Source organism: Dermacentor variabilis, chromosome 6 (assembly GCF_050947875.1).
Source record: "Dermacentor variabilis isolate Ectoservices chromosome 6, ASM5094787v1, whole genome shotgun sequence".
NCBI lineage: Eukaryota > Metazoa > Arthropoda > Arachnida > Ixodida > Ixodidae > Dermacentor > Dermacentor variabilis.
Window position 1 is genome coordinate 112,042,299 of NC_134573.1, and position 12,617 is coordinate 112,054,915.

Consider the following 12,617-nt stretch of genomic DNA (forward strand, 5'->3'; position numbering starts at 1 on the left):
ACTCTCGCCTGATGCATTAATGCGATGCGCTAGAAATGTGATGCGATGCGTCACTGTCGCATTCATGTTAACGTGGCTAATGACTATCATAGTTTTGTCAATGGCATCCATGTACTACAAAGGAATCAACACAAGTATCCTAAATATCTAATGCGTCAGTATTCATTTAAGAAAATACAGATGCTGGGCCTAATCTTTGTGCTACAAAAAATGCATCTGTACAGAAGCATGCCACAAAGATTATTGTGTTACACAGCCACAATCACCAGCCTTCTTTTGCTAATATGAACCTAAACTGATTGAGAACTTTCCAGAAACTTATTTCTTCAAACAGATGGTTACCACATGCCATAAGCAGAAGTAGCATGACTCTTTTGCTTCCGTTGACATCACACTTGTGGAACAGCAGCACATCTACACTTGTCAAAGTTGTACACACAAGACAAGATAGAGGGTTGAATATACATGAATTATGATCTCATTGTGACTTTATTAACAAGCATGGAATATCTCTAAACAAAATGTGGCTATACGCTTGCACAAATGGAGCGCCCTTGCACCTGAAATATAAAAATTAAAGAAAGAGGTTAAGGTAAGTAAGAGAACATCAACAGACATGTTTCACAATAATCTTGCTAAAGAGACTGGTATAGATCACGAAATGTCACTTAAAAGCTGGTTTTTTAAGTCACCAGAGTGTCTATGCAGCAAAGAAATTATGCGCACACTATGGACCCAACATGAAAAAACAACAACATCAAATGCAAATCAAGTTATGTGGATCAATATCCCAAAGCAACATAGGCTATTAGAGTGTGTGGGTGGGTGAGAGGTCAGCAGATTAATTTTGGCCACCTTGGGTTCGTCAATGTGTAGCTCAATGTAATCAAATGCACATTCTTAGATGCCACCCCCACTGGAATGCAGCTGCTGTGGTTGGGAATCAAACTTATGACCTCCTGCTCAGCAGCAGAATGCCATAGAAAAAAATGACGCCGTGACAGGCTGAATAAAACATTGGCAGTTTCACCCAAAGGACGAAGCATTGATAGCGATAGCAAGGCTTAGTGTTCCACTCGAACTCCTGAAAGGGTGTTCTAAACATACGCAGGTGCAACGTGCCATGCAGCAGGCAAGACAACTGCTGTGGATCAGAAGAAACAGCAAGCTGGCAGCTAACAGGCTTCTGGATCTTCTGAAGGTAATCACAACTGCCAATAGCGCTTGCTGGTTTGTGCCAAGAGAAATAGATATGCATGAGCTCTATGAGCAACATTACATTAAGCAGCTGCGTGACATTAGGCGGTCAATACAAGAGTTCAGCATCTCTTTTCAAGCCATTGGCTCATTTCCCTTTCCCTTTGCATGAACAAATGAAGAAGAACCATGCAACTGCAAAAACAGTTATCGTCATATCAAAGCACATGTCCAGGCACAAACGTGCGCGCCATTTGAAAATGGAAAATGATGCGTGCGAGGCATATGTAGTCTACCAGCTGCTCCTGGCCGAAACCAGGGGGAGTGCTGAAGTTATCTTCCAGTCATGTAGCTCGGCGGCGAGATCAAAGCCCTTCCCTACTTTTCGAAGATCCAGGGGCTTTATACTGGAGTGATGAGGAGCGTCGTCAGTGGCGTCGCACCTCGATGATGCACGAGATGCGATTGACGGGAAACAGTCACTGTTAGGCTGCACCCAGTGAGGTAATGGATAATGTTAACTTGACGCTTTAGTGTTCTTTCTAATCAGACTAGTGCACACACACAGCAGGCCAGCAGGAACCCTAGTGTGTGTTGTGCATGCGCACAACACTCGTGCCAGTAAGGGAATGTGGAACGCTGCCCTGAATCTGCCACTAAGCTGATCGAGCGGACTTTTAATGGCGTCTACACTTTTTATCGTCATTTTTCTTGCAGCCAAATGCTCTCCATGCCTCTGGAAACCCACTAAACCTCCGTGCATAGGCTGCACATACATTGCGAAAAGCCATACAGCATGATGGAGGTTCCAATTACAGAAATAAGCCCTGCGCATCCGTGTACTTGCTCAGGGCTTGCTAAGACCCTTACTAAAATAGCAAAATTTCCAGAGGCCACGGTATGGTAGGATGAATGCAGAATTGAATGTGTCAGCAGAGGGGAAGTAAAGGTGGCCGAGGCTGCAGAGGAATGTAGTGTGTACTGTAATGTCAAATATTTCCACTGCACAGCAATGCTGTAGTGAATAGACAATGCTGCAGACATATAAAACTGGCATTACAGTCAACCTCATAGCTGAGGAACACATTAAGAAAGTGCCGAACTTGCATGTGCGCCCATAAGTGACAGATGTGAGTGGGTACTCTGTCCCAGCACTGCCTTTCTAACTCTAAGTGAATGAGTAGCAAGTTGGTTGGAGGAGTGAGTAATTAATCTACCCTCCCATTGTACACAGGTTACAGCCAATGCATTTTGGACTACTGCATACAAAAAAATTCTGAAAAATCGGAAGACAGTGATGTTTTCTTTACAGGGAATCTGGTGCCAGTATGTAAAGTGCTCATCGAATCAAACACGATACTCAAAGGGCATGGCTCTAGGTGCTTGTGTCACGGGCGGGTGCTAGAGAAACGAAGCCAATACAGTGTGGTATACGATGGGGGCAAGAGTGTTTATGATGCCTGGCAACTGCACTTGGCCCCCAGCATTCCGACAGCACACGCTGGTGGTGCAACAGGTTCCGGACGCCATGCATTCCGAGTATATTGCATTTATATGGCTGAGCACTGTACATCTAGCAAACTACAGGTGCAGGCCTAAGTAAGCATTGGGCCCCATGCTGCACTCGAGCCGGGATTTATGCTCTACCCCGACTGGTTCAGCAGGCAGAAATAGATAGGTGCACACATAGAGGAAGGGCAGAGTAACAGGAGAGGTGGTTGCTGGGAAAAAAGCTTCCTACACCAATGCAAGCAATAAATGTAAGGAGCCGCGGCAAAGCAGTGAACAGAGTTGGAAAAAGAAACACCAGGATTTGCCATTGAATGGCACTGAATGTTTAACACCAGTAGAATAGATTAAACAAGCACACACATGCACACAGAGTGACAGTGAACTGCTGAGCATCTCGAAAGTAACATGGTTTTCACCCAATTGCAGATGCATGCATGCCAACGCAGAGAAAGGGAGGTGAGTATCTGTAGAGATGAGGGTATCAGAGATGCGAATGAAGAAAAAAATGAAATTATCATTCAGTGCATGAACCAGCAAACAGGGGGCACTGCGGCATGTGGTGCTCGCTAGTGGCATCTTTTTGTAACCCAGTGCTCCTTTCAGCATCAGTCCATACAGCCAATGAAATAAACAAGTGCAGTTACAAGTTTTCAAATTTCAAGGTATTAAAAACAAACGTCTTGGAGGACAACTTGAGTGTGAAATTCCACCTGAAACCTTCAAGTACTGTGGCTAAAATGTGATAAATGCTGCAACAAGCCTTTTAGGAAGATTATACAGATTGATTGCAGTGTTTGAACAGTAGTCATATCAAAACGCAAAGAATGTTGGCTGATGATGTTGACAGGCATTGGTTATCCAGTAACTCATCAGAAGAATTATCCAATAATTTTGTTTATTAGAGAGAGTGCTGAAAATGTAAGCACCTGCTTCAGATTGTGCCAAGCAATTATGACAGAAAATATCAAAATTCCTCACATCGACCAAAATTTGTGCTCCATGCGTTGATCGAGGACCAGAAAGAAAATCATGGTGAACTGCTTGATTGTCACAGCCAATGCCAATGAAAATGTTTTGAAAACCATGATAGGAGGTGGTGAAACCTGGATGTATGGCTATGACGCCGAATCCAATGCTAAGCTATCACAGTGCGAGGGGCAAGGATTCGATCTAACATGAAGGGGATGTTGGTCATTTTCTTTGGCAAGGCACAATCCACCACAAATGTTCCTAAGTTGAAGTCTACCCTGAAAGAACACCATTACAACACATAGGATCAGATCGAAAAATAAAGTACACACAAACTGTTCACTATTCCTGAAGAAGCATTCCAGAAGACATCCGCAGTTTGAAAGAAGTTTGGGAATGCTGTGTTGCTAGCAAAGGGTATTGCTTCAAAGGTGACAAGCTTGAGTAAGTTGTATCTATTAAAATAAATGTTTTGATTGCAACAGTGTGATCATTTTTTGACCACATGCTATTGAAATGCACACACACTAGGAGGTGATAACGATTGGCTGCTGCATGACACACACACACACACCATGAGGGGATGAATGTGCAAAGACCATTTGGCAGATGGATACTTATTCTTCACAAGGGGCATTTGTCACTTCATTACTGACCTGTCCCCATCTAAAATTACCCATGACTTCAGCACCCCATCACCATTTTCAGAGACTACAAATTCTTATACTACATGGCCAACTATCATCAATGCTGCTAATTTATACACGCTTCAAAGTTCCAACACATGTTCCATGTCTTTCTGTGGAGAAAAGGAAAGCCAAATATATTTCTGGACACTGCTTTCATTACAGCAGTGCCAATCAGTCAATTGCAATTCGTTTTAATGCCCTGCCTGCATGGTCAAAAGATTCAGATGTGCGTCTCCATTCCATTGCCCAGTGAAGGTGCTACGGATGGCATACCCACCAGACCAGTAACATGGTCAACAGTATTGATTATTGTTATGTTTCTGCGACCTCTTGTAAGAAATGAAAGAAAAACAAAGACTGCTAACTTTATTAGAGCGGAAAACAATTGAGAAGAACTACGTCTTTCTTTGGTTGCTCCTCTATTATATTCTATTTGCCATTTTCTATTGTGGGCATACCCAAAAATAAACATTTAGATTTCAAATTTCTGCAACTTACCTGCAAGGCCTTGGTGTCTATTTGCTCAGGAAATTTACAGCCCTTCTCTATCAAGTGGTGGTTTGGGAACCCTATACTTCTTGTTGTTCCTGGAAAGAAAGAAATACAGAAACGTGAATCGAGTACAGCCAGCTCTCCGATTGGTTAGAAAAAGAGCAAAAAAACATAAGATGCAGTCAGAAGCCATTGAAAGGACCTGTAAGTTAGAGTTAGATGAATATCTTGTTCTTTGAAGGCTATTCTGAAGCAACACCTGCCGTTGCCTGTTCCATGCCAAATTTCCCATTCCTAATCAAGTCACTGAAGTGCAGCAGCATCACACTTGGTCAGTGCCATGGAAGAAGATGGAGAGGAACACTGACTCGCCCATGCCACAATGCATTTGCTGCACCTAGCTTTCTGCAGTATACCCCTTTAGCACTTGCTGCCTTTCTTTGCGCCTTCGTAATGTGCTCTCCACCGTTTGTTTCTCCGCTGGTTGTTAGTGCCAATCGCGTTAGCTGCCATAAGGACATGGCAGCAAGTAAAAACAATGAGCACATGCAAAATGGTGTCCATCAACTAGGCGGACCAGGCTTAAATGGTGAAACCAGGCAGCAGTCGCATAAAACATGTGATTTAAGTATGCTAGCTTGTTATCTGCAGCTGGTAAAAGATGTGATAGGCTCATTCTTGGACTGAGGGCTGAAATCTAGGTGCTAAGCTGCTCAGCTATTGCTAGCTGCGAGTGATAAATATCAACGCCTATCCATGTACTATTATTCTGCAAAGCCAATATATGTGTTGTTCTAAACATGATGGTCATAACGCACTTACAGTACCAGCTGTACACAAAAGCATGGCCTTTGACATTAGTTTCCGTTACTCTGAGGGAGCAGTCATGGGTAGGTGCACCATGGGCACCACCTACTGGCAGGACATTAGCTGGAATGCATCATCAGCCGAGTCAGCACTCCTGTCTGTCCTGCTTTGTGGTTAGCACTTTAGAAGCAGACAATGTGGGTATATTGAGCTCGGATGCTTCCTCTTCTTCCACTGAACTGATGGTGCTTATGTTGAGCAAGACACTTGCAGTGCCCGTGGCAGGAGGATGCGAGGCTAAGGCTGAATGCACAAAGACTTTCAATGTAGCAAAACGGTTTAATGATGGTTAAGCGTAAATACACATTGTAACAGACCTGCAGAACACGCCAGCGGCTCGGACCTGGATGATCTGCCCATCGCGGGAAAACAGCAAAACAAGGGAAGGCTCCCGGAAACGGAAGCAGAAACAGGTAGCTGATGACGATGTCAATGCGACTACTCGCTACGCAGGACACACTGCGCCATCTGTAGCGGCCCACACCAACTGGGCCAGGCACATCACATCACTCACAAGGAAATCAGGGCTGATATAATATATGGATTTCTTTCACTTGATTCTATTCTTTTCTTATAATCCAGTGCTCATGACTGGCTGACCATGGTGATAATGTACGTGTTGTGCCGCTAAGACCAATGATGAAGCGTGAAAAGGACTAGCCTTGAAACAGAATCATTACATTTTCGCGGCCCAGATTTCCCAAGCTGCACAATCCTAAGAAGCAATCAACCAAGGCACTTCACTTACTTCGGATACCATCTGTGCTTGGTGGTGTATGTCATTTTTGTCAGAGCTTCAATCTCCAGCCGTTCATTTCTGTAACGCGTCTCGATTTCCTCCAATCGGTACTGCAGCTTCAGTGCAGAGTTTTCCTGCAGGACGAAAGACGATAATCAGGTTAAATTCCGGGACCTTCATTCCACAACTGTGCAATGAATCGTTATCAAGTGTGAGAATAGTGTTTAGTTTATAGTTATAGTGTTTAGTTTAGTTTATAGGAATAGTTTATGTCTGTTTTTGTGCGTATTTAGCACGAGTATAAGCTACATTTTACCCCTCTTCATTGCGTGCAGCATAGTAGTGAGTATACACAAAAATGAGGGCTTTATATATGTACGTTGTTTTTATAAATTACTTGAAGCTATCCCTGAATTATGCAACACACTGCTAACACTCGCTACCATAGTCTTAACCACACCCACTACGCATGTGACATTTTTAATTGTTTTTACATGTTACAGCACAAAGTTTGAAATTTCTTGAAAAAGTGAAAGAACTTCAAGTTTATAAGGTAATTACTGTGAAAGGAAGCAAAAAAGATTGGTAGCGCCGTGATCAATGTGACCGATAAGCACACTTAAGGTGGTCTTTCAAAATAAAACATGTGCTCTGAAGTATTCTTAAGTAGTCCACAACTTTAACTCCTGCTAAGGAACCAAGAATGTGGCTGCTTCTAAACAATTATTGCCTTATCTCTCTCTATGGCTTCCAATCCAACTAGATTCGCAAATAAAGCTATATATTTCAGTAAGAATGAAAAAATTTGCAGCTATTCATGCAGATAATGTAAATGAAGAAGACTGAAACTAGTCAGAACTTGACAGCACTGTGTGGACCACACAGCAACATTTCACATGTATACTGGCAAGCTCCTTTACTTCAAGTATGTTTATGATCTCTCTGTGTGCACAACACTACTGTTCTTTGTACACAGGATGACACAAATGTATGAATGAAAATTTAGAGGGAAATTATAACTGCTCACTAAATGAATGCACTGGCAACAGAGTGGCTAATATATTAAATATAATATTAATATATATATATATTATTATTATATAATATATAAAGGACTTCTTGTTGGCCAAGTTGGTAAAGATTCATTTTGGTAGAAATGGCCCAAAACAAGATTATAAACAAGTGTAGATGATAGGACAGGTGCCTCCTGTCGCCTACTCTTATTCGAAGTCATGCTTTCTTGCCATTTCTACTAAGGTGAACATTGTAATGCCTCATTAACAAAACTACAAGATGCATGTTAAAGAACCCCAGGTGGTCAAAAGTAATCCAGAGTCCCCCACTATGGCGTCTCTCACAAACAGATCGTGGTTTTGGCATGTAAAACTCCCTAACTTAATTACCAAGGCATTCAGTGACAGCACATTTTTGCAAGGCTGGTGCAACTACACATTTTATCTCGTGGAAATGTCTGCGGTCCTCACCTGGGCATGCTTATTCAATGATGCATAGTATTTCTTATTGAGCCACTGTAGCCGGCAGTGCACTCAATGGGCCGACCTCGTACACAGTGGGCATTTTCGTTATCGGTACACAAAAACACGGCAAGGCCGACCGATCAAGACGATTAACACTGGTAAAAGCAGCATGCAGACACAAACCTCATTCAGCTTGGACCTTATATTTGGCAGCGGCTGCAACAAGAAAGAAAGAAAAAAAAATGTAAGCAATGTTGCAAATTCGACGTTTGCGCAGCTGGCAGACAGCATGAAGCACGCACCTTACCATATAATTTACTGCATCTTTAGCAGATAATTTACCATCTCATGTGCACACCGGTGAGTTGTTCCAACAGTCTGGAATGTTATCTGTCCTTAACCTCTACAAACACCAATTAACCATAGCGATCAGGTGCAAAATTAAAGAAAATCTACATTTTCTTCATGATCTTGCTCGCCTACAGCAAAACAGTGCAATGCTAAATACAGTCAAACCTCATGATAGCGAAGTTTCATCTGACACGAGAATACCTTCGTTACATCCGATTTTGTTGTAAGCATACATGCTGACATGCATAAAAAAGTTTGTGAGAATTTTATACTTACTCTCTTATTTCCAATAATTTGTTATATTTGTGTTCATTTTAGTGAGTTTAAACATCACACAGAATAAAGAAATGTGGAAAGTGGTAACACTGAAATAAACGTGTCCTACACATTGCAGACACTATGTAACAAATATGTGGAAGTCGGCATAGAATTTCTACAGCGTAAACCGATGGAATTGACATAACTGCACATATTAAGTTCTTAATTAGACTGACTCTGTATTCATCCTTACATTCTGTTCTTGTTCTTTGTCTGTTTGTGAAGTTGAGATATGCTCTGAACTTGTTTAACGAATTTGCTGTGTGGTATGCGAATTGTTGAAATTCTTCCTGTTCAACTCTCTTGTATCTAAACACTAATTGCCACTGCTGATAGCTTTATATAGAGGTGGCTTTAAGCTCTTGTCAAGCTGCCTCTATGAAGAGCAGCTCAACCACAGCCTCCTCGACCAACGTGAGATAAAAATTATTATTATTATTATTATTATTATTATTATTACCTTCGTATGCTCATAGGGAAACTCCTCTTCTGGATGCCAGCAGACAATCGTGGAGCCATCGTCAGTCAGCACAATCTTCTGCTTTCTAGGTAAACGTCACCATCACCAGTATGAGCACACTGTTCATGTAAATAAATGCGACAAAAATAACTCAAGTGCTCTGAGCTTAGAGGATAATTTAGGAAAACCTTGGGTTCCTGTGCAACTGTCAAGCTTTGACGATCCGATCATGTTCCCAGAAACAGTGATAAAATCGCAAGTGCGGGTGTGTTTGAATATTGGAAATTTTGAATATAAATCGAATAGCCTTTGCTATTTGATTTGAGAATTCACCATTCAGGATTGTCGAATATTTGTTCCTTTCGAACACGTAAGAGATAACACCACTCAGTGTGGCCTCAAAGAAGAGAGAATGTAGTGAGTGACGGCTGTTTCGAATGAGTCTGCTGCAAAGGAGCTGTGGTTGCTGTGTAGGGCCACCAATTCCCGCGGGAACGTACGGTGCAGATAACTTCGGCTCAAAAATGTTCAGCCATTAATTATTAAGGTCAACATTTTAGACAGTTTATATGCGAATTTGTCTTGACTTAGGCAAAGCAATTCATTATGTGGACACTTACGCGATGTTACCACCCATTTAAGTCAATGTGCAGTGTACCACTTCTCCCCTTGAAAGAACCCAACTGATAATCTACGTGCATCTAGTGACTTGCTCATCCCTTTTATTTTAAACTATTACTCCCACTGTCATAAGGTGCACCAGACAACTAAAAGTAGTAGTTTCTCATTGACAAGTTCCTCAGTTGACTAGGCGTCCATGCACTTGCGAACGGCGCTACATTCATTTAAATATGTCTAAATAAGCCATGTAAATGATGTCAACGGCCCTCTTTTTTTGCCTATAGCTCTCCACGCAAACGTTATATGTCACTGGTTTTAGAAACAAACCATTCGATATTCGCGAGTCGTTTTGCTCATATATTAGCATTCAGATTCGATTCGGAAATCTCACTAGTGGTAATTTCACTGCGCTGTCTAGGAACGGGAAACGGTACTAAACTCTTCCTATTATGCCAGGGTTTTGATGAAACCTCTAGCCCGAACACCATGCGTCGTTCAAAAAGAATTCCTTCAGTACTTCTATGTACGTGCAAAACTTACGAATGCGATTTATGAAGGGCCTTGGTCGTGCTGTAACATTGACCTGCGCAGGAGAAAGCGAAACGAGGTTAGCGGCGCTGCCTTGCAGTAGCTGCCCCTATCAGCAGCACTAGTAGTTTCCATCCGCACTTTTGGGGGGTAATTTACGCAGCAATTGAGCATCTACGGATACATTATTCACTTACCTTGGCGAGGCGAACACGCAGAGATGAGCGTGGTTTGAGAACGAAGAGCAAGTAGTCGACGACACGCTAACATTCCGCGCACTTTATGACAACCTTGCACGAAGCGCAGGTACTAGTTATGCACGCACGAAGCGTGGAAAGTGATGTTCTCGTCTGTTTTCCTGTTTTACACAGTTCCAACCTCCCTGCACCTACGATTTATCGCGTTTGTACTAGCAGCCGACCCTTGCAGAACCCACATGAGTAAAATAGGCAAGAATACGAGCCGAAGCCGTAGCCAACATCATTACGCAAGTCGCCAATGTTGATAATCGCGTTTATGCGCTGCCCTTAGCTAAAAGAAAGTTCCCATTTTGAAATGTACGAGGTGTCACTCTCGCGATTGGCCTTCTGCTTTCGCAATCTGTCCACTCGAGTCGAGGAAAGCATATGAATATATGAGAAGCACTTAGTGCAGTTTAGTGAAAGGACAGTGCATACAAGAGGATGAAATGGCTGCCCCCTCCCCTATCGTTTAGTGCGTAAGAAATGAGAACTGCAGCTCACACACAGCTACAGCTGTGCATAACTGTCGTTCCGCTGTCGCGCGCCCAATTTTCTTCACTCGTCTCTATGGAACTTCAAGCATTCCCACATCCCCTATCGACGTCCCCAAAGCGCGATAGTTGTCGCCATGGCTGCTACCAAGGGGGTTTAAAAAATTAATTCTGGAGTGGAAAAAAATTAAATTATGGGGTTTAACGTGCCCAAACCACTTTCTGATTATGAGGCACGCCGTAGTGGAGGACTCCGGAAACTTCGACCACCTGGGGATCTTTAACGTGTGCCTAAATCTAAGTACACGGGTGTTTTCGCATTTCGCCTCCATCGAAATGCGGCCGCCATGGCCGGGATTCGATCCCGCGACCTCGTGCTCAGCAGCCTAACACCATAGCCACTGAGCAACCACGGCGGGTTTCTGGAGTGGAGATGGTGACCTGAAATTGAAGCCGGCCAACGCCATCTTACTAAGGGAATCGATTAACGTTAGGATGTGGCAGAGTGGTGCAAGCGTTTTCTTTTCGCTTTCAGCGGTTTTGAAACGGCCAATTTTGCCATGCAGATGATTCTTGATGTGTGTCTGTGTCACTCGTTTCAGGATCAAAACTGAACGTCTTGACAACTCGTTATGGGAGATCGCGATATGATGACTATGCCAATGGCAATATTCTAGCCCGAAACAACAAACTTATTTTTCAATCACTCCAGAATTTATTACAGAGCAGGAGCAGCTGCACTGCCACTATTCTCCGTCTAGTTTGGCACGCTTTTAACGATGAAGTAAGGGAAGGCGCTGGCTTCACCTCTGCTTGTAAGAATCTGTGGGAGTTGCCACTCCAGAATTTTTTGTAAAACCTCCTTGGCTGATACAACCCTAAAAAAACGCCACCGGTGTGTGTGCCGATGATAGATGTTCTGCAACATGCTGCCGTAGATCATCAGGGGACGCAATACCTGTCATTGGACGAACGCACATTAACTCAGCCAAATCTCATCGACTTCCTGCTTTTTTTTTGTTCTTTGCCTGCCGCTCACTACTTAGAACACTCCTAAAGCGAAATGTCGCATAACACAGTGCAGCATACCTCTTTAGCTCTAGCTCACGTGCCAATACAATTAACTCCTAGTAGCAGGGCAGTGAGATGCGAGGCCAGACTGCAGAGGCAATGCGCTGCCAATTCGACTTCAGAAAATTCAGCTATAGTGCAGTCATTCTATCATAGTATTCACCATGCACTATTGCACTTTTGAAGTCTTTTTATTATAGCACCCCCCACCAGGAGTCGTACCCGTGTTCGTAGACATGGCTGTTTCAGTGTCGCCTAGTGGCAGCAAAGCCAAAACCAAAGCTACAACAAGGATATTGCCCCATTCACCTTTGCCACCACTAACCAGTCAAAAACAAAGAAACAAACAAAAGCCTAGTTGATATAAGCTGAGAGTGGCCCAACACCCCTGTTCAAGTGATCGCTTTGCCCAGTTTCAATCAAGCACTGCCCACATCAGCACCGTGGTCAGTGCAAGAGGTGGCCAGCAGTGGTCTTCGTTTAGCTTTTAGTACAGCATATGCAACTAACTGTAATTACACAAAAGTGACTTGGGAATTGTGTTTCTGTAGCAGCAGTATATGGCCTTCATTCTCTGTATGCAAAAGCATGC

At 43.0% G+C, this 12,617-nt stretch overlaps 1 protein-coding gene across 1 annotated transcript; it reads right to left on the minus strand.

Moving 5' to 3' along the window:
• Positions 1 to 450: 450 nt before the first annotated feature.
• On the minus strand, positions 451 to 10,681 carry mRpL42 (mitochondrial ribosomal protein L42). Its single transcript, XM_075695498.1, has 7 exons — positions 10,419 to 10,681; positions 10,234 to 10,276; positions 9,073 to 9,157; positions 8,127 to 8,159; positions 6,475 to 6,599; positions 4,866 to 4,954; positions 451 to 560 (listed from the first exon to the last, which is right to left on the minus strand). Exons 1-6 carry the CDS (start codon positions 10,489 to 10,491, stop codon positions 4,900 to 4,902), a joined length of 414 nt encoding a protein of 137 aa, XP_075551613.1. The 5' UTR covers positions 10,492 to 10,681; the 3' UTR covers positions 451 to 560; positions 4,866 to 4,899.
• Positions 10,682 to 12,617: the final 1,936 nt, after the last annotated feature.

Excerpts from the sequence above, each read along its gene's own strand:
- mRpL42 (XM_075695498.1), bottom strand. The coding sequence starts at position 10,491 with ATGTTAGCGTGTCGTCGACTACTTGCTCTTCGTTCTCAAACCACGCTC. Across the intron at positions 10,277-10,418 it reads TGCGTGTTCGCCTCGCCAAG|GTCAATGTTACAGCACGACC; the intron begins GTAAGTGAATAA and ends TCTCCTGCGCAG. Across the intron at positions 6,600-8,126 it reads TAAGGTCCAAGCTGAATGAG|GAAAACTCTGCACTGAAGCT; the intron begins GTTTGTGTCTGC and ends TTCGTCCTGCAG.